At 49.6% G+C, this 21300-nt stretch overlaps 7 protein-coding genes across 7 annotated transcripts; 3 read left to right on the top strand and 4 right to left on the bottom strand.

Moving 5' to 3' along the window:
* Window positions 1–56: 56 nt before the first annotated feature.
* mfp (putative peroxisomal multifunctional beta-oxidation protein (MFP)) lies at window positions 57–2878 on the bottom strand (the record flags this gene model as incomplete). Its single annotated transcript, XM_057135439.1, has 3 exons — window positions 57–2375; window positions 2442–2669; window positions 2720–2878. 3 exons carry the CDS (start codon window positions 2876–2878, stop codon window positions 57–59), a joined length of 2706 nt encoding a protein of 901 aa, XP_057001375.1.
* A 675-nt stretch (window positions 2879–3553) lies between these two features.
* N7520_001503 (TDA10 family protein) lies at window positions 3554–4760 on the top strand (the record flags this gene model as incomplete). The annotated part of the gene is made up of 5 exons (XM_057135438.1): window positions 3554–3700; window positions 3797–4299; window positions 4354–4377; window positions 4435–4550; window positions 4603–4760. The coding sequence occupies 5 exons, from the start codon at window positions 3554–3556 to the stop codon at window positions 4758–4760; spliced, it is 948 nt and encodes a 315-aa protein (XP_057001374.1).
* Window positions 4761–5139: 379 nt separating this feature from the next.
* On the bottom strand, window positions 5140–5993 carry N7520_001502 (ESCRT-II subunit protein SNF8; the record flags this gene model as incomplete). The annotated part of the gene is made up of 2 exons (XM_057135437.1): window positions 5140–5452; window positions 5521–5993. 2 exons carry the CDS (start codon window positions 5991–5993, stop codon window positions 5140–5142), a joined length of 786 nt encoding a protein of 261 aa, XP_057001373.1.
* Window positions 5994–6280: 287 nt separating this feature from the next.
* On the top strand, window positions 6281–7942 carry N7520_001501 (60S ribosomal protein uL30; the record flags this gene model as incomplete). Its single annotated transcript, XM_057135436.1, has 4 exons — window positions 6281–6297; window positions 6948–7059; window positions 7250–7416; window positions 7483–7942. 4 exons carry the CDS (start codon window positions 6281–6283, stop codon window positions 7940–7942), a joined length of 756 nt encoding a protein of 251 aa, XP_057001372.1.
* A 2216-nt stretch (window positions 7943–10158) lies between these two features.
* On the bottom strand, window positions 10159–12871 carry nip1 (translation initiation factor eIF3 core subunit c; the record flags this gene model as incomplete). The annotated part of the gene is made up of 2 exons (XM_057135435.1): window positions 10159–12422; window positions 12538–12871. The coding sequence occupies 2 exons, from the start codon at window positions 12869–12871 to the stop codon at window positions 10159–10161; spliced, it is 2598 nt and encodes an 865-aa protein (XP_057001371.1).
* A 1135-nt stretch (window positions 12872–14006) lies between these two features.
* On the bottom strand, window positions 14007–17128 carry N7520_001499 (putative protein kinase Yak1; the record flags this gene model as incomplete). The annotated part of the gene is made up of 7 exons (XM_057135434.1): window positions 14007–14827; window positions 14884–15242; window positions 15300–15739; window positions 15802–15961; window positions 16015–16214; window positions 16265–16527; window positions 16588–17128. 7 exons carry the CDS (start codon window positions 17126–17128, stop codon window positions 14007–14009), a joined length of 2784 nt encoding a protein of 927 aa, XP_057001370.1.
* A 2319-nt stretch (window positions 17129–19447) lies between these two features.
* On the top strand, window positions 19448–20042 carry N7520_001498 (uncharacterized protein; the record flags this gene model as incomplete). The annotated part of the gene is made up of 3 exons (XM_057135433.1): window positions 19448–19715; window positions 19778–19891; window positions 19951–20042. The coding sequence occupies 3 exons, from the start codon at window positions 19448–19450 to the stop codon at window positions 20040–20042; spliced, it is 474 nt and encodes a 157-aa protein (XP_057001369.1).
* Between the last annotated feature and the right edge of the window lie 1258 nt (window positions 20043–21300).

Genomic DNA, 21300 nt, shown 5'->3' with positions numbered 1-21300 from the left:
GTATTCCAAATCGCTCGGTACCTAGGGATATCGTTTCAAGCGCAAGTTCCTTTATTTTACAGCTTGGCCTTGGCGCCCTCAAGGAGCTCGGCACCAGCACCGGTGATGGCGGGCTTGCCAGTTTCGACAACGGTAGCCTGGAAGAGGACGGTGTTGCCCTCCTTCCACATCTCAGTGCGGAGAGTCTGGCCAGGCAGGACGACACCGGCGAAGCGAACCTTGAGGTTCTTGTAGGCGCCGTACTTGGCAAAGACCGACTTGGCAGCCACACCCAGCGAGCACAGACCGTGGAGGATAGGGGTCTTGAAGCCACCCACCTTGCTGAACTCGGGGTCGATGTGAAGTGGGTTGTAGTCACCGTTCAGGCGGTACAACGCAGCCTGGTCCTCGGAGGTCTTCTCCTCAACCACGGCATCAGCCTGGCGCTGGGGAGGCTTGTAGGCAGCGGTGGCCGCCTTGGGGCGAACAGCAGTGGGCTTGGGAGAGCCGCCGAAGCCACCGCTACCGCGGATGAAGACAGTAGACTCATTGTAGAACAGGTCCTCACCAGTGCTGGCATCCTTGGTGGTGAAGCCAGACACGACCAGGGCAGCGTTACCCTTGTCAACAACATCGATGAGCTTAGGGTAGGTCAAGGTCTTGACATTGGTGGGGATGGGGTACTTGCGGACCTCCATGTACTGCTCACCGTGCAGGAGCATCATGGGGGAGAAATTCTTCACGATGTCATCCATGTTCCAGGGGAGAGCGGTGTTGAACCAAGGGACAACGCCAAAGGAGGGAAGGGCCTGGAAGTGATCGTGATTCTCGTAAACCAGAGGCAGGTCAGTGCGCTTGGCACCCAGGCTGAGGTTGTAGAGGATGACATCCCGCTCCACGTAGTCATAGGAGGTACCCTCGGTAGTAGCGGTCTTGGCCGTCTCGATGTTTTGGAGGATCTTGTTCTTGGACTCGCTGGCGCCTGAACGGTTTTCCATGTTGGCCATCGCCCGGGCGGAGCCATCCGCGGCATCCTCGGGGTGGTCAGCACGACCATCATTGAAGTTAACGATCTTCTCCCACTTGTTGAGAACCTCCTCCGGAGTCAGCTTGACATCCACGGGGAATCCGTGGCCGCCAGATCGCTCCCAGCGGGTACGGGTGAACCAACCGCTACCGCACTCGTACAAACCCTTGGTAGAGGGCTCGGGAGCGGCATCAGAGCAGAGCAGAGCAACAAGAGGAGCGACGTAATCGGGCTTAAAGGCCTGAACCATCTCCTCGGGCATGATAGTGCGGGTCATAGCAGTACCAGCATTGGGAGCAATGGTGTTGACCTTGATGTTGTACTTGGCACCCTCGACAGCGAGAGCGCGGGAGAGACCAAGAATTCCCAACTTGGCTGCGGCGTAGTTGGCCTGGCCGAAGTTACCGTAGATACCGCTAGTGCTAGCGGTGTTGACAACACGGCCGTACTTCTGCTTAAGGAAGTAGGGCCAGGCAGCCTTGGTCACCTTGTAAGTTCCACGCAAGTGGACGTTAAGAACAGAGTTCCAAAGGTTGTCGTCCATGTTAGTGAAAGCTTTGTCACGCAGGATACCGGCATTGTTAACCAGAAGGTCAATACGTCCGAAGGCATCAATGGCGGACTTGATAACAGCGTCACCATCCTCGCAGTTGGCCTTGTTGCCAACGGCTTCACCGCCGGCCTTCTTAATCTCCTGGACAACGGGTTCGGGGTCCACCAGGTCGTTAACAACAACCTTAGCACCGTACTTGGCAAACAGCAAGCAGTAAGCACGGCCAAGACCAGCACCTCCACCGGTGACCAGGGCCACGCGGCCCTTGAAATCGGGCTCCTCGCCCTTCGGGGCACTAGGCAGCTTCAGACCCTCCTCCAACAGACCCATGAAGTCAGCAGGACCAGTAGGGTATTCGGACTTGGAGAAGTCGTTAACATCGGCCCACTTGCGAGCGATGGCACCGGGGGTCAAGGAGGCATCGGTCTTCAGAAGAGCACCCTTGGCGCGCTGCCAGCGCAGCTTGGCAACGGCACCACCACCGAGCTCGTAGATACCACCAGTCTCGGTAGTGTTGGATGAGTGAACGAGACGAGCGACAACGGGGACAACCCAATCAGGCTTAAGGTTCTCCAGAACATCCGGAGGCATAATAGTCTCAGTCATACGGCTCGCAGCGATAGGAGCAATGACGTTGGCAATGATATTGTATTTGGCACCCTCCTTGGCCAGTGTCTCGGTGAAACCGACCTGACCCAGCTTTGCGGCGGAGTAGTTGGCTTGGCCAAAGTTACCGAAGAGGCCGGCGGCGGAGGCGGTGTTAATGATACGGCCGTACTTTTGTTTGCGGAAGTGAGGCCAAGCAGCTTGTGCGCACTATTAAAAAAGCAAGACTCATTAGTATTCTTCTTTCCAGATCTCATAGTCAATCAAGATTCGTACCTTGTAGGCACCGTAGGTGTGCACACGGTAGATGAGATCCCAATCTTGGTCCTTCATGTTCTTGAAGCTGACATCCCGCAGGATACCGGCGTTGTTAATGAGCACATCGACACGACCAAAGTTCTTAATAGCAGTATCAATAATGGCTGCGCCGTTCTCAACACTGTCGTAGTTGGCGACCGCCTTTCCGCCCGCGGCACGGATCTGCTCAACGACAACGTCTGCGGCCTGGGTGATGTCAGTTGATGCCCTGTCTATCTTTCTATAATTCTCCATACCTTTGATGACTTGCCCTCACCTTTGTGAGAGCCACCGAGATCGTTCACCACGACATTCGCACCCCTTGAGGCAAAGAAGAGAGCATATGCTTTTCCCAAACCACCGCCAGCGCCGGTGACGACGACGGTCTGGTTATCAAAACGCAACTCTGAAGACATAACGGAAGATGTGTGAATAATGACTTCCGAGTTCAAATCTATGGGGAGAACTAGAAGTTGGGGAAAGAAGAAAATGCGGAGGGGGGGGAGGTTTAAAGAATAGCCTCGAGCTCGGTACAGCTGGGGGGGGACCTCGGCACGTTGACAAGTTCGCACGTTGTGTAATGTTACAAATCAATACATTTCAACACGGGCAGATTGAGGTCACTTCACATGCCGACGATCAACCTAGACGTAATCAAAGGGTTTTCTACATATCTTAGTGTAATTTAATGGTCTGACATATGTCTAAAAGCAAATAATGGTACCATTTACCCCGTGCTATCAACGATTTGTCGATACATTCACAAGTACCGAATACAATGCTGAGTTAGGCATGTGACCAACAACGTCATAGCTGGGATTATAAACTGTAAGGAGTACAATACTAAAGTAATAATGATCTTAATTTAAACATTTGATATGAGTGGAATTATTTCCTGTTATCTACGGTAGTTCTTATAATTAGACTATCCTCTGTTGCCCGAGAAATCAGCCCAATTCTCCGTCTAAACATATTTCCCCGCAGGAGTAAAACCCCGGATTCCCGCCGATCGGACAACTTGCCGCATGCCGTAGCCGATAAATGGTCAAGTTCCCCAAGTTAGGAACTAGAACAATCCAATTCAGTTTAAAATGGCGATAGTAGACGACAAGTCGCAGCACTGCATCCCTTTCCTATTAGAGCGTCTCCGCACCCACACGGCCCGGTATCGCGACGGTAATGCCCCGCCATTTTTCTTGGGTCTCAATGGCGTGCAGGGGGCCGGCAAAACGGTCCTGGTGAGCTCCCCAGACCTCGGGACAAACGGATATCGGACCAAACCCTCATCCGTCGGAGTTCCATCACTAACAGCTATGATGTTCCCACTGCCATAGGTGTCTACTTTACAGCAGACCCTCCGTTCAGAGCCGTATTCGCTTTCCGTCGTGACTTTATCGCTTGACGACCTCTACCTTACGCATGCTGACCAGGTTGCGCTGGCCGAGGCGCACCCCAATAACCCGCTTCTTCAACACCGTGGTCAGCCTTCAACTCATGATTTAATTCTGGGTGAGAAGGTATTCGCCTCGCTCGCTGCGGAGCAGCCCACTGCCATTCCGCAATATGACAAGTCTGCATTTTCCGGGCAGGGTGATCGCGTACCTGAGTCGCAATGGGAAGTTGTGAATAAAGACGGCCAGGAAAAGGTTAAGGTCGTTATTTTCGAAGGCTGGTGTGTCGGATTCCGTCCTTGGGATAACGAATCTTTGCGCGCCAAGTGGGAGGCTGCTGTGCGGCAAAAGGAGACCGGCAATTATCAAGGTCGACTAGGTCATGTTAAGTTGGAGGATGTTCAAGCTGTCAATGATGCATTGAGACAATACGATGCTTTGACTGAGTGAGTGACCCTGTCGCTAAGGAAGACTGGAGATTTAGCTGACATGAGATGCAGTAAACTCGATGCCCTGATCCACATGTATGTTTTGCCATTGTCGCGTTCGTTCATACAAAGAGATTTACTAACTCCGTTCAGAGACGCCGAGAATTCGCGTTTTGTCTATGAATGGCGACAAGAGCAAGAGCGCTCTTTGCGCGCATCTAAGGGCACTGGCATGACCGAGGATCAGGTCAATCATTTTGTGGACGGCTGTTCGTATTCATAACTCAATCGCAAGGACTGTCGCTAATTATTGACTTCCAGATTATCCCTCATACGAACTTTTCACGGAGACTCTTCGCGAGGGTGTCTTCAAGCCTGCGAACCACTCATCTACGACTTCGTCATCTGACTGGCAGGGTCGTCAACTCCGTCTTGTGGTGGATCGAAACAGAAGAGTACAGGAAGTGATACAGATCTGATCTGGTTTGGATTATATTTATCTGGTTAGCTGGGGTCTTGTGTATACATGAACAAGCTGATTTAGAACCATAGAGCAAATCAAGGCCGGAGAAACCTGGTCTAACCTGTACAGGCTCAAAATCTCACTTTTGCATATATAGATGGTTCACGTAATGGTGGAAGGCGGCAATCACAAGGACTTCTATCTCTAAAACCTACCATTGACTTGGTGGGATTTGGAACGCATCACCTGTGCTTGATGTCGTATTAAGGATAGCGTTCGTGTTTATTGATCGTCCGAAGTGCGGGTTTAGGGCAGAAGCTCAAGCATTTGGATGGCTTTGAGGTTTAGCTCAGGTTGGTGTTGACAAGTTCATCCATAAGGATACTATGTATCAATCATCCACTGTCATCAAGTAGATTCTGAGGCGACCAGTATTCTTTCTCATGGCCCTGGGCATCCAACCAAACAAGTCCATCCGCGACCAGGTCGTCGATCACTGTCTGCGCTCGAGCCTTTTCCCAATTGAGATTCAGCCGTAACATCGAGACACTGACAAATCCCAAAACCTGGATCACTTCGAGCACAGTGGCTTGGTCTGTATTGAGCTCCTTTGGAATGGATCGGATGTACTGTTTGGACCCAACATGGACGATGGAGAAACCAGATCCAAGAGGTTCCAGAGATCGAACTGCGCGGAGGATATCATCACTATAAATTTTTCCGGTCAATTAGTCACTTTCTTCTCCTGATTATTAGGCAGCCTAGGTTAATCATACGCCGAAACCTCCAGTCCACTACCAATTGCCTTGCCCTTGCCGACGCGCTTCCGACATTCTTCCACGCCAATCAATCCTCCGTTCTCACTTCTTGTGTCTCGGCACAGTTCCACAACCCGGACCGCAACCTCAAAGTAGAAGTCATTCATATCCCCGCCCAGGATCTGGGTCCAGAAGCTGCCTCCTTCACCTAGTCCACGGCGTCCATTCTTGCCTTTGATGTTACTCGCAGCTAGCGGATCAACCCCAATGGTATTACACATGCGCGCAAACTCAGCACGGAATGTAGGATTGGACTTGATTGTAGAACTGTGTTCCAGGGCAAAGGTGTGTAACAACGACTGGAAGACGGAGAGCTGGGTCTGAAGAGAGGCGAGATGCGTAGAACGAAGGTTGGCACCATGAGTGGCATATGACTGAGTGGCTTGATTTCGATTTGCAAAGGCCCCGAGGCCAACACCACGGCGCGACATGGTCACTGTTTAGAGTCTAATGATGTAGTAAGTTGAGGGGTTGATGGGCCTAGATAGGAGACTATCAGTGGAGACATTGATAAGCCTAGGTGATGATAAGGATAACCCTAGTCACGAGGTGATAAGGGTACTATGTCCATATATGGTATAGCGTGGAAATCACTGCAGGCTACTCTGTATCTGGTTAGTGCGTACCCGCTCCCACACAAGCGAATTTACTTTTCTCCTTCAACTTTCCTTCCAACGTTGAACTTTCCCCGACCACTCTCGACAACTCGACCTTCGCAATGGCCGCTCCTATCACGTATGATTGCCCTTGATTCCTTCTCTTAATACAATCCTTCGTGATTGTGAGAATGCTGGTATAGTCCCTCTCGCTGGCAATGTCAGGACCGTCGAATTTTCGATGGCCGCTGCGCACCAGCTCGATCTTTCCTATGCTCTCCTGCTCGATCGACCATTGGATATGCGTACTGCTATCCAGTGAAGCATACAGCGGAGGGCGACTGGAGTCTTGAGGTTGAAAGCTTTTGATGCCTTCACCTCCAAAACCATTGTTGAGCAGCTATCGTTTCTCCAGTGTAGTTGATGTTTGAAATAACAGTCATCATACGTGGATCGAAGAGCGTCAACAAATATTTCCTGGACAATTGTCCGGGGTGTTGTCGGATGAGGGCGAAAATGATATTGTTGTGGGTGTCCAAACATGAAGAAGAAATTTTTCTATTTGCGAAAAGTGTGCTGGAACATGCACGCATAGTACCAAATGATGGATCTAACCCCACTATGTCATGGCCTTCACTGACTAAAGACATTCTGTCGAGTTTTTTTTTTTACGAAAATATTTGAAAAATTATTTTTTTGCCTTAAGTCGAGAATGCGCTATATGCTGCAGTTCTTACACTCGGCGGATTGTTTCATGATTCACATGGACTATACTTACACCCTGAACAGCTCCGTTCCCACCCAGGACCAGGTCCTCGTCCCCGAGACCCTCCTCAAGAAGCGCAAGTCCCAGGAGGCTGCCCGCGCTGAGCGCCGTGCTGAGGCCGAGGAGAAGAAGAAGGTCGGTTCCCTAATTCCCAAACTCCATATTCCCCCTTTCCATCATTATGATGACAACACCAACCACGCGACTAGACCAATAGGTCGATGTTGTCGCCTGTTAACCATCTTTCGGGTCTGATACATTTGATATACCACACTTATTATCACAAACACATGATGCAATCTTGTACTGACTCAGATTCATCTAGGCCAACAAGGAGAAGCGTGGCGTCATCTTCAAGCGCGCCGAGTCCTACGTCCAGGAGTACCGCGCCGCTGAGCGTGAGAAGATCCGCCTGGCCCGCGCTGCCCGCCAGGAGGGTAACTTCTACGTTGACGATGAGCCCAAGCTGGTCTTCGTTGTCCGTATCAAGGGGTAAGTTGATTACCGCAAAGATTTCCTTTATAAGAAACACTTGACTGACTCTTCTCTTCTCTTCAGTATCAACAAGATTGCCCCCAAGCCCCGCAAGATCCTCCAGCTGCTCCGTCTGCTCCAGATCAACAGCGGTACCTTCATCCGCCTGACCAAGGCTACCCAGGAGATGCTGACCATCGTCAACCCCTACATTGCCTACGGTTACCCCAACCTGAAGTCCGTCCGCGAGCTTATGTACAAGCGCGGTTACGGAAAGGTCAACAAGATGCGCACTGCTCTTACCGACAACCAGATCATCGAGGAGAACCTCGGCAAGTACGGCATTGTCTGCATGGAGGATCTCATCCACGAGATCTACACCGTTGGCCCCAACTTCAAGCAGGCCAACAACTTCCTGTGGCCCTTCAAGCTGTCCAACCCCAACGGTGGTTTCCGCACCCGCAAGTTCAAGCACTACATCCAGGGTGGTGACACCGGTAACCGTGAGGAGAACATCAACGCCCTCATCCGCCAGATGAACTAGATTAGTTCCTCTCGGTAGCCGGGTGGTTCGGAGTTCGCTCCATCAAAAAATTTTAACGACGTTATTGTCACGGGTTGTTTGTTAGCACACGGGCTGTGTTTTCTTTAGTCAATTAGCGATACGGTCTAGGTTTCCGGTAATTCAATGCTTCAGTCAACCCGCAATTGCCTATCCATGTCTTGTAGATCTGTATATTCCTTCACCGGCCTCATGCTCGTGAGGTATGTGGTCCGCTATCTGCGCATTAGGGAAAAAAGTGGGAGTTTCCCCCAAGTGCCCATCCGAAGACTGGTGGATCCACTTTGAAAATTTCGATTTTACCCACCACAAAGCCCCATGAGCCCACGTATAGATTTTAGCTCAATTAATCGGTGATACTAAATCAATGGCTCTGCTACTCAGCATCTACTACATTCAACCTTCAAATCTGCAAATGACAAGGAATCCCAGTATTGAAATCTTAATAAATATGAAAAATTCCAAAACTCACCATCACAGACCAATCTACTAGGTGACTGGCTGCTCCAAATTTAGTGGGCGTAAGTACACTAAAGAGTCAAGATGAGAACACGATATGGCAGACCAAGCTTGAACTTGAAAACCGAGATCCATACAATAAGCAAAAATACATTGAACTTTCCTCCTGGCCGCCTCAAGAACCAGTATCATAGCAACAATGCTAATTACCACCAGTGTTAGCACGTTGCACACTAAGTTATTCTGTCAATTGGATAAGAAATGCATACGTGAAGGCCCCATGGCAAATGCATACTCGAAGCCTCCACGACACTTGGCACGTCACATCCAATATGACATGGAGTTTTGTTACAGCACAGTGGACGAGCACGTTCACTCTCACACCTGACGCCCGCCATCCCTAATCCAGCTAGGATAGGTAAAAGGATAAATGAAAATATCATGGTGGTAGGACAGTATTTGATGTCTAAATGGATAGTCCGTATAAGTATTTGGTGACTGGAAAACAAAATCTTAGTCGAGTAATAGTAGAATAGAATCAGCGAAAGGCACCCCCTCATCACGGTTGGCAGGATTTACTAGCCTCTTCATACCTATTTTTCGATCAAAAGTCTACTAGAATAATCCGTACGGCATAGCGTATTCTCCCGAGGTCCCAGTCCTCACCTGACTCGAGTTCGCAGTCATCAAAGAATTTATGTTCCTCCTTATTCAATAAAGAACCGTAGGGAGGTAGGTAAATAGGTAGTAAGATATATCACCGGTATGGATGTATGACTTGTACAATCTTTAGCATGTGCAGTTGAGTAACCTTACGCACACAGAAAAGTATTACCCGCAATGTATGTACTAGCAGTATGTTAAATTCATGAAAAGAACATTGAGTTGTGCCTATTTCAGATATTCAATGCCTGAAACAATGTTTGTGGCCGAGATGGTTTACACAATCAAAATTTGGAACATTTCGAAGGATAAGTATCCTAGATGTCAACAGAGATATATCTTCAACCTCAATATTTTCTAAAATAAAACCTAGAAAATTGTTTTAAATCAAGCCCTGGAGTTCAGGTAGAACACTGAAATGGGCCCAGGAATGTTTTAACCTACAATATCATTTACGTCTCCAACCAAGGGCCAGACTTGTCGAGACAGATGGAGATATGAGGTGTCCACGTTCTATTCCGGAACCATCCGGAAGGTTTTATGGTCTGAAAGTTCCATGGTGTTGCTCAGTCAAAAGGACTTCAGACCTTGGAAGTTGTGTTCTGTCTTCTGCGCAATTTCAACAATTCTGGTAAACATAGAATGGGATGTCTCCGTGCTGGGTACAGTAACATGCAAGACTATGCTGCTAGGATATAGTTTCAATTTGTGCTTAACGGATTCCTAGATGTTCTTCCACTGGGTTATGGGACATAGACCGACGTATGTGATGCCTGTTGATCACATGTACATAATCTGAAAGTCACTACAAGGCAGTATGTGCGGTACCTGCACTGTTTTACAGAGTTCATCACTCCAGATGTCTCGAAGAGCTTACATGTAAGAATCCAAAAACTGCTTTCTAACCATTTATATTCATTCATTTTGAGTCATCGAACTGACACGAGGGATTTCCTTCGCGTTCGGAAACGGCATAAGAAAGAGCAAGAGGAACCATGACAAGAAAAAGGAAGATGAGGGAACAGGAAAATAAAAAAGAGAAGAATAGGCATGCCATTACATCAGATAACCCTTATTCAAGCCTTGATTGCACCACCCAATGCACCACCACCGAACTGCTGACCACCAGGTCTCCGGCCCTGCTGGTTGTTCGGCAGTCGCGGACCACCGCGGGCCTGGTTGGGACCACGGGGACCACGGCCACGGGCACCGGGGCCTGACTCGCGCTGGAAAGCGTTGGCCATGCCCTGGGTGCGCTGCTCGAGGGTCTTCTCGTTCGACTCGAGTAGACCCATGGACTTTTCGGCCAGGGTGACGATCTGGGATTGGAGACGGGAGAGCTCGACGCCCTTGCGGAAGACGATGACATCGTTGACCTGGTCGAGGGCGGCACCGAGTTCCTCGTGGGAAATCATGCGGCTGATGATGGCGGTGATCTTCTTAGTGGAAAGCTCGAACATGTCGACCAGGGAGGAGATGGACAGGCTGTCGTAGAAGGGAGCGTAGGTGAAGAGGTAGGTGCGCAAACCCTCTTCTTGAGTCTGCTGGGACAGCATCTCCTTGATCTTCTCGGGCTGCGGCATCAGGTCCCAGATCTTAATGGAGGACAGCATAGAGGCGGCCTTCTTCCACTCGCCGGCGGCAAGGAACTTGGCGCTCATAATGACACCGTCGCGGGTGTTCTCAGGGGGACCGGTGAACACCTGGCGCTCGTTGTAGTCGAGCATACGGCGGAAGGTCTTGGAGATCATGCGGCGGCGAATCTCGGGGGCGGAAGAGGTCTGGGCCATGAGGGGAACCTCGAGGAACATGCTGGAGGTCAGGTAAATGCACTCAAGAAGCTCCAAGTTGATGTGCATGTGGAAGGGCAGCTGGCGCTGGCGCTCCAGACGCTCCTGCTCGGGGGTGACGGTAGAGTAGCGCTGGAGGATGATACCCTGGGCAAGCAACTCCTTTTGGCGGCCGCTGCCGCAGATGTCACCGAGGGTGTTCTGAGCCTCGTAGATGAGACCAGCACGGAAGGCACACAGACCGATCTGAACAAGAGTGCGGTTGAAGAGGATCTGGGTGCTGACATCGAAGTTGGCGATGTTCTCAGTCAGGTGAGACATGAGCATCAGATCACGAGAGCGGTAGTACTGGTCGTGCAGAGCGAGGAAGTAGATCTGGCACAGCATGGACCGGGCACGGATGATACCGTCGCTGTTCTGGAACAGGTAGTTGCAGACGGTCTGGATGAGGACGGAGACATCACCAGCCTGGGCGCGGGAGGTGATGGCAGAGTCCAGGTTCTCAGGCAAAGCCTTCCATGTGCCTTCCTCAAGGATGGACACCACCTGGGAGGGCTTGAAGTAGATGTGCTCCAAGCGACGGATGACCACTCGGTTGACAGCATCCTGGCGGGATTCGCTCTTCTCGCTAGCGTTAAGGCTCTCTGCGTACATCTGGGTCCGCACAATGTTGTTGTACAGCTGCTGCTCATCGCTTAGACGCTCAATGTACTCAGCAGTGTGGGGGTCGATCTGCTGAAGCGAGCGGGTGAGCTCGTCATCCAGACGCTCAATGTATGAAGTGATGCTGCCGGGAATGTAGAAAATCTCTCCCGCAGCAACCTGGGGTTGCTTCTCATCATCCTCCCACTCATCGGCACCATCGCTGACAACGAAGTTGCGGTTCTGCTCCAGAACGGACAGAAGGACGCCGAATTCTTGATCGGCGCTCTTCCATTGCTCGGCGCTCATGTAGGTGGCGGAAGAAGTGGTGGAAAGGTCGAAGCGGGTGGAGATGAGGGTCAGGTAGATACGGATGCGCTGGTAAGGGGTAGTGGCAACCTCGAGGAGCTTCTCCATTGTGCGGATTTGCTCAGTGCGGTCAGTGTTCTTCTTTCCGCGAGACTCGACAATGGTACGCAGGTTCTTGAGAATGCTCTCGGGGGTGAACTGCAGGGTCTTGCCACCACGACCAACGGTCTCGAATCCATCATCATCACCACCAGCAGGAGGTGTGATCAAGTTCTGGATCTTCTCCTGGCGAGTGAACTTTTGAACGGGTACGGGTGCGGGCTTCTCCTTCTCCTCCTCCTCGGCGTCCATGTAGGTATCCTTGGCGGCACGGTACTTCTCGATCTGATCGGCGTAGTCCTTGTTGTTCTTCTTGATACGCTGCTTAACGGCGTTGAATCCCTTTTGGTTGCTAGCGTTCATCTTCTTGTTGGAGGACTTTTGCTTGGCGACGGCCTCGTTGACGAAGTCCTCGAGGTCGGCGACGAACTTGACATACAGACGGGGGGTCGGGCCAGACTGGTTGACCTTGACGATCTGGCGGTTCAGGCTGTCGAACTCTATAGAGACCCTATATTAGCATTCAATCCATAGGCTTGGACCCTCCCCCGGCCTAGCCCCGCGGGCGAGGCCTTCAAACTGCAAAGCCTCTAAAGTCGTGTGGAGTGGACTCACCAGTGGAAATGACAGCCCAGTCGTTGATCTTCTGAGCGTTCTCAATCAGGCGGATGCTGTTCTCAAGACCTTCCAGACGCTTGTCCTTGGCACTCTTGACGATCGTAACTTTCTCCTCATCCTCGCTCTCATCGCTCTCATCATCACTCTTCAAGAAGTCAAAGCCATCACCGCCGGTGCTCTCCTTGTCGTCGGAATCGCTACCAGAGTCGGAACTGGAATCACTGCCGGACTCGGCGTCGCTGTCCTCCTCCTCGGAGTGGTCGTAAACATCCTCCTCCTCGTCCGAGCTGGACTCGCTGTCGCTACCGCCGCGGTTGAAGAATCGTGACATCGTTGCGGATTTAAAACGGGGTAATCCGGGTACACGAAGGCGTAAAGGCAGATCCTTTAAAACTTGGAGTTGATTGTCCGGGTGAGAGCCACACACGAAATTTAAGCGAGGGGTTGACTATACCCGATTGGGACTAGCGCATATCATTCATTGTCCTCTACAATATAGAACTTCACTTCTACGGAGTACAGAGTATACTAGATCGAAATCGTATTTCTGAGTGTGTTAGTACTCTTTCTAGAGAGAATATTATAACACTCTATCTACCTCTCCCAAAACCTCTTATGCAAGTACCGTATCAAGGGCTCACCCCAAGCTGACATAATTGACACAGAACCCTTGAACCACCATAAAAACGTAGTGTGTATCTCAAGTTAAATATAGCCAAAGAAACATAAGGAAATGAACCACCTTGCCTAAATGAGTCATGAAAAGTAAAAGCTTACTGAAATAAGCGAATAGGGGGAAGTGGGGTATGTGAAGTCGTTCTTTCATACTCCAGGCTATGCCGAAAGAAGAGAAAAAAAAAGTCAAAGGCGCAACATAGAAGAACAAAGAGAAAGATTGCAACAGCTGCGAGAAAGCAGACCCGAGCGACGGCAGCAAATAATTTGCAAGACAAAATAGCAGTAAAACAAAAGTGGCGACGTGACTTGTTCATGGGCCAGAAGGTAAATACAGAATCGTAACCACTTTCGATCGGTCACTGCATCCTAGTGCAAGTAACCAAGAGATTCGACACAACGCTACATCGATAAAATAAATAGAAAAAGCATTGGTTCGGTCACACCCTCTCAGCGCCAATGTCCATTTTTAGATCCATGTCACTTGTGACTCATGACCACATGGACCAACCCGAAGTGACTGCCAACCAATGACTCATGCCGAGAAGGAATACTCTGCCAGGCTGGAGCCCATAACTGGGCGCGTCGTGAGACGAGAGGGGTTTATGAGTCAAGCGAAAGTTCCACAAGACACGACAAGGCATTGGAACAGCGCTGCAAGGGCGTACGCACCAGGTGTGTGGATGCTTGACTGTTGTAGAAAAAAGATTGCAACCAAGAAACCAGATTCAACACCATGCGAAAACACTTATTCGTTGTGAACAATGTTCTAGGTGCCTTCTCAGGCTATTTTAGTGCCACTGGTTTTGGCCCATATACCCTTCACCCAAAACCCCGTCCTCAAGGGTGCGAATGAAGTCTCGGTTTCGTTGATTTCCATTACTGCTGCTATTGCCATTGCTGCTGCCTCCGGTTCGGCTACCGCGGCGTCTTTGGGCATTGGCGTCCACGTACCCATCAGGGGGAGGAGGATAGTAGGCAGGGCTAGGTTGCAAGCGGATCGGAGCATTTGGATCCAGGTGGCTTGCAACACGCTGAATCGTCGGAGGAATACCTCCCCCTTGTGGGTCCATAGTTGATGCACGTTGGCGACCAGCTCTTGTCGTCGCTTGAGCGTACAGACTCTGTCCTGAGCCATACTGAGGCTGTGGAACTTGGCCCGGAGCTGGAACTGGCATCATACCCATCTGATGATTAGTATACCCTGGAGGCTGTGTGGGGTAAGGCGGTGGCGCCGCTGCGGCCTGCTGCTGATACATTCCGTTGTACATAGGGGGAGGCGGGGGAGGCTGGGCATGGGTCGGGGTATGCGGCTGGTATGGGTTCATTTGCATCGGGTACGCAGGTTGTGCTTGCACAGACTGTGCCTGCGCTACTTGAGCGGCTCTCTGTTTGCTCGTGGCTTCTGCTTGTTGCTGCTGCTGAACGCCAGGAGCAACAGTCTTGTTAATAGTTGAGTACTTCAAGTTCATTGGCGGCACAAATGGACCGGTAAACTTCTGCTGGGTGATGAAAGGGTGCAGCTTGGCCTGCTGGGGTGACCATCGCTCAAGAGGATTGATTGACAGAAGACCGCGCACGAAGTCAATGAAGGCAACGCGATTGTTCAACTCTGTGGCACGATGATTAGCCAACGGACATTTTAGGGCCGCCATTTTGGAGACTCACCTCGCTCAACCTCATTCTGCTTCATGTTCTTCCGCGGCATGGGGTAGCTTCGAATGATCTCTTCCAACGTCGACGCAGAGAAGTACTTCTTGCTGGGTTGTTCCTTGGTATTGTGCTCTCGCGAGTACTGCTCTAGACTCTTGAGACGGTAGGTTTTTCGCCCAAATTCATCTTGTGTTTTCTCGAAGAATTCGCCCGATTGTTTACCCATCTCCAACATCCATGTAGGAGGCAAACCCATCATCTCGACAATCCGGCAAACTTGGTTATATTCGGAAGATCCAGGGAACAGAGGCAATCCCAAGAACAGCTCAACAACAATGCATCCTAAAGACCACATGTCGATTGCAGATGAATACCTAGTCTAGTCAGTTGAGGCGCTCAAAGAGCGAAAATTGGCAGTTCAAGTGACATACGGCAGGCCGAGCAAAACTTCCGGCGAACGGTAAAACCGGGATTGAATGTATGTGTAGACAGTCTGGCGCTCATCGCACGCAGAGCCGAAATCAATGACCTTGATGATTGGACTTTCGAGACTAGCGGTTATATCGGCATCAGTAACAGGTTGGAACTCATAGGGGGTACTTTGAACTGACTTCTTCAAGAGAATATTCTCTGGTTTGAGATCGCAGTGGATCAAATGAGCTTTGTTCAAGAGACTGAGGGCATTTAACAACTGCTGAGCAAAGACACGAACAAGGGTTGTGCTCAATCCTCGGAACTGGTTCTGCTTGATGAGCTCGTAAAGATTAACGCTGAGTAATTCAAATGCAAGACAAAGATGCTGGCGGTGGATGAAGGTGTCCTTCAAACGAAGGAGATGATGGTCGTCGTTCTTGTCGTATTTGCTATTTAGCTGTGGACAGAAGGGTCAGTAAACCAGAAATATCACAGTCAGCTGCTGGTAAAAGAGCGTACCAGATCCAAGACGGAAACTTCCATCATGCTTTGGTTGAAGTATGCGGTCTTGTTTTTGATAACCTTGACTGCCACGACCTCTTGGGTTTTCAGATTCTGACATTTCACTACCTGTCCGAATGTACCCTGACCCAATACATCGAGGATCAAGTAGCGATTCCTGCGAGGATATGATTAAATTTGGAAATTTGGGGAAGAACCAAGAAAGCTTACTTGTGGCCGGCCTCCTCACTGCCAAGAATATCGTTAACATAGAGAATATAGTCACTGTCCTCGTTGTCATATCCATCGTTCTTGGTACCCTTGCTAGGCTTGGTCAAAACTCGTCGCGGGTTCCTAGATGACTCGTAATTGAAGTTCGGATTGCAAATGCGATAGGTCGCAGGAAGGTGACTAGTCAAGGCATGAAGTGGCTATGAAATGTAAGCTGATAGCCGCAACTGCGAAATGGCAGGCCACAAACACTGATGAAACCACCCTCTGGGTTTGCCCGCCGATATGCCGGCTGGGCATGAATCCGGGGTTGGAGATCTTGCACCGACTTGATCTTCTGGAACTTGGGGACCGGACCTCGGCCCGGGACTTGAGATGGTATGGAGCCAGATCGTGGAGATCGACTTTCAGGCGCAAAGGCACTGCCGAGGTGAGATCCCGCAGAGGATGGATAGTACTGATCGGGGCTGAGATCGGACGCCTGGAGGGGAGGAAGTCGAGGGGCGCGGTTTGCTGGTTAAAGGTGAAAGGTTAGCCCACATAATCCCGCATCTGGAGAGACCGATCACTCACAAGGCGGCGACTGGTATCCTTGCGGCGGAGAGGAGTAGTCTCCAGTTCGGCCTGGCGACCGTCGCGACTGGCCTGAGGGCGAGAAGTAGGAGCCCTGCTTTCCGGGGCTGGTTGGGTATGACATCGGCGGCGACAGAGCGTTCATCGGCGAATACCTGCGGGCGGCCGAGGACTCTTCGGTCTGGGTCAAGAATTGGGAAGAGGCGCGACTATGATGGTTCGGTCTGGATGGGTACTTGGCGCGGTTGTAGGGGTCTGCGTCCTCCATGGTGGTGTCGGCATCGGTGACATAATCCCGACTACGTGGCGTGGCGGAAGGAGACGACGCCATAGACACCGGTTTGGAGTTTGGACCAGTGGATGGAGCCTTGGAGGTGGTGCCAGGAGTTTGAAATGTTTCGTAGGTGAAGCCGACGGGGGGCTGTGACTGTGGTGGCTGACCGTACTTCGAGGCTTGCTGTGGATGGGCAGCCAATCCGGTATTGAACTGTGCGGGACGACCCATCAGGGGATCCTGATAGGGTTGCCATCCAGGATCCATGTTGAACGAGCAGTCACGAAGTGCGGACGTTCGGGGATTTTAGGGAGATGGGGGGAATGGAGTGGAAGAATTGGGCGTCGTGTAGCGTGTGGCAGCCACAATGCGATCGGAGGGATTGCGTGGGGAGTGCGGGAGGGGGGAAATCAGACACACGCGAGAAGCGCGATCGCTAAGCAAAGTGACCGTAGGTCCCTGCGATACTAGCGATTGGATTGATATAGGTTAAATTGACCAGCGCCTCATTTCCAAAGTCCCAAGAACTCTCCGAGTGAGAAGGAATAGTAAATTGGAGGGGGCGGGTCTGCCACCGACGTAGGCACGGTGGATTTGGGGGGTCAAAGAGGGAGCTAAAGATGGGAAACCCCAAAATGATCGGCAATCAGAAAGGAGAAGGAGACTGGTCAAAGGACTAGAATCCAAACTCCAAACATAGAAGAGCACAGAGCATTCAAGGAGAAGACAGTAGGGAAAGAAAGCTGGGGAGTGGAGGTTTAAGGTCTTAAACTTCGAAACCTCATCTAACTTTTTGACAATTTGACCAGTACACCGACCGTCATGAAGCATTGATTATAGATGGTGTTCAGGTGATTCTACACTATTAAATATTCTGTACAACATGGCCAGGTTGAGTAAGATGAATCAACTGGGTTTGGTGATCTCACGACTCGAGGATTGTAGTCTCCTCGGCGACGTGTCTCTCAAGATCGTCGCGTCATTGCATACCCAACCGCCAAAGTGTAGCCAAAGCGTAGGCGAAAGCATCGCGGCCTGAATGCCTAAAATAATCAGATTTGTTTCCCATCCCAAGGTTATACTACCAGAAACCTATCCATGTCTACTCTTCATTGCCCATTGTCCATTGTATATTGGTAAGGGAACCCCTTGAGAGGTTTGGGCTAGAAGCTAGAGAAGCTGTAGCCTTGCAGGATTTCAAGGCAACACTTTGAAGATGTCAAACCTAGAAGCCCTGAGGGTTGAGGAATGTGCATAGGATGACACAGACATAGTTGACTGGTTAGATAAACTTGACTTAAAACGCTCATCTCATCGGATGACTCATAAGTGATAGGCGGTGTAATTCTGCCTGTCTAATATCCATAATCGGTTCTCCGCCTTTTTTGAAATTCCAGAGTAAACAGTCCGACTCCAGAATCTCCATACATTATTTTGCATATACTTAGTCTTGATCCAACACTCAAGCTCTTGAACATTCTGGGATGGGTAAAACGATTAAATTTTGGGTCTCACGCCAGTTCCAATGCTACAGAATTTCTGCATGTACGCACGCTTTCACTTGTGAGACAATCCCTTGCACCCAGAGCCCCTTGAGCTTCAGCTTGCAGTGCTTCTTTTCCGACTACATAATGTTCGGAAGGCATCGGCTACCCAAGCATGCTCATGGTTCCGGTACACGTTGGGTTCCCTCGGAAGTGATTGAATTCGCCCATGGAATATTCTGTAGACAATATCGAAATGACGGCTCGTTTCAGAAACACTGTCGGTAATTCCAAGGGTAACTTGGAAATTCTGTGGGTCAATCACATCACGGCCAAGGCCAAGAGTTCAGGGGTCTTCGCTGCTGTGGGTGAAGTCCATGGTTACTGTAGTTTCGACCAACTTCTGCATTTCATCCCTAATAAATAATCTTGCAGATTTTTTTTTCGGTTTTGGAAAAGATTCTTTCTTTGCTATTTTAGGCAATCTGATGTCAATTGCCCCTCGACTCTTCAAGCTTCTCAATGAAATCTGTTTCGGGCTCTTTTTTCTTTACCCTGAAGTGGAGATGATCTACCAAACTGTTTCACCATGATTGGATGACAAGTAGAAGCTAGTGACTGGGGCAAATAATCCCTACCCCACTGACTGGAGAAGGCTACTCATTTGAACGAAACAATTCGAACAGATCAGCTATCTGCAAAACACTAACGACACGAACGACAAAGGATGTGGCTGATCCCCTTGACTTGACCTTGTGGACCTTCAACTGCAGCTTCCAAAATCACTCAATTTATTGCAGCATAATGACAGCAGGGGATGTAGACCTCATAACTCGACAATTATTCTAGTACCAACCACAGCACTGCCCGCTTTACACTTAAACCCAGCCCAAGGAACCCACGATCGCGGATCCTCATAATTTCACCCACTTGTGGCGGGTTTCTCCACACAATTTCCCAGCTTTTTCCAACCCCCAGTACGGAGAACCTTTCAGCCTTAAATACCTCACTCCCCCCATCCTCCTACTCTTCGTCTGCAATTATTATCATTCCAGTTTACACTTTTTTTTTCATTGAGTCAGCTTGTATCAAACCAGCCAAAATGAACTTCCTTGCTACTCTGGCCCTCCTCGCCGCCACCGCCACCGCTAGCCCCGCGATAAAGACATTCACCTTACAGACCACGGGCGCTTCTAACAGCAGCTTGAACGGCCTGTATCTTACCACCAGGTCTACCGGCCCGCTAAACAGCTTGGCGGTGTTTACTGGTGGCGCCGAGGACGCAGCGACATTCTACCTGAAGAACGGTACGGTGCGGTACCAGGCGGAGAACGGCGCGCCGTGGGCCATTGCTCTCGTTTCCGAGGATGGTAAGTTAGCTTGGAGTTTGGAACATCCGTCACATTTGTCTCCGTATTCTAACCGATCCCAGATCGCAAGTCTCCTGTTGAGGTGAGCGTGAGTCCCACGACCGGTAGCACTGGCTTCGGCTTTGCCAGCGATGGCGACCTGGAGACATCGAACAAGAACTGGGGTGGCTGGCTTGGTAAGTTTATGTTTATTGGATTTCTTTTTGGATGCAAGGCTGACTTGGTTTCTTTCTAGCTTGCACTGACAGTGCCCTGTACTATGTCAACCTTGCCCAGACTGGCAGCTACACTGGTTGCGACACTGTCGAACTCCAGGCATCCTCTTAGAATCCTAGAATCTTAGAATCAGGGGCGTTTTGGGTTTTGGGTTTTCAATCATTGGTTATGATGATGAAGAGGTTATTTTCACGACTGTACATTCACTGGGATCCTGGTCAAACATTGGATAGACTGGCGTTTAATGATAATATATTGACTTTCCACTTTGTTTGCTCATTAGCTTGATGTCTACACGAAATACATAATAAGATCTGCGTGTAATTGCATTGAAGATCGCTAGAGGTTAAAGTTTACGGGTGGCTGATCATCTGCTTGCCGTGCCACAGTAACTTCTCAAGTGCCTTGAGTAACCGCTTGTAGTCACCCTGCGGTAATGCGAATTAGATCCTCGCCTCTAATTATATGCACTCTAAATTCTCTAGTCAAAATTTGATTGGCACTCACTTAACAGGGGAACCCAATAGGGTTGCATATCGATAATTAATTTGCCATAGGACTACCTATCGATCGTAACGCCTAATATAAAATCAGCATACAATGCAACTGCCTCCTTCATATTATGTTAATCGACACCACTTGATTTAAGCCATGTGTTTACAGCCGATGAAAATTTCACCAAGACTCAATCGGACTAGGACTTCAGCAAAACAGAAGAAGAGAAGAAGAGAAGAAAAGAAAAAAGATACCAGGAGCTTCAAGAAGACTATTTATGACAATTTTTTGGCCAAAGAATAAGTTTCTTCTTTAAACCTCCTTTATCAATGCATTTTTCGAAAGAGACATCGCTAGCATTCACGATACGTACACATGAATCAGAACCATCCGGGATGGATCTTCCCTGCGGAAGCTTGATCTTATTCGAGCCTTCTTTAGTCTATAAAATTTTTTGAAGCAAAAAATAAATAGCAGAAGAAGAATTGTATGACCGCAGCTTCATATCTTTGTGTTCTTAAATCTTGCTTTTCTTGAATTTTATTGCGATGAAGCTTTGATTATGATTTTGTTTACTCAGAAACTGTATAATCAAACTCTAAACTAAATCTCACCTCATACACTCCAGGGAATGCTGCTCTGGTGATCTGGACATCCCACCAGTACAAGTCGATAGCGAATTGGGTGAGTTATCGGGTATTCCAATAGTTTGGTTTATTTGTGTACTATTTTTGCCGAAGGTGGGTCAGCTGATAAGGGGATGTTCGTAGTTTCAGGGTTCAACGAGTCAAGAATGTAAATACTTTAAGGAGAATTGAGTCTCCGAACAAAGCTTTGAAAAGATTTGGAAACACATTTCAACTGCGACATCGTG

This window comes from Penicillium odoratum (genome assembly GCF_028828045.1).
Source record: "Penicillium odoratum strain IBT 22623 chromosome Unknown utg000001l_segment0_segment0, whole genome shotgun sequence".
Lineage (NCBI taxonomy): Eukaryota > Fungi > Ascomycota > Eurotiomycetes > Eurotiales > Aspergillaceae > Penicillium > Penicillium odoratum.
This window is presented reverse-complemented; position numbering and strand designations above follow the sequence as displayed.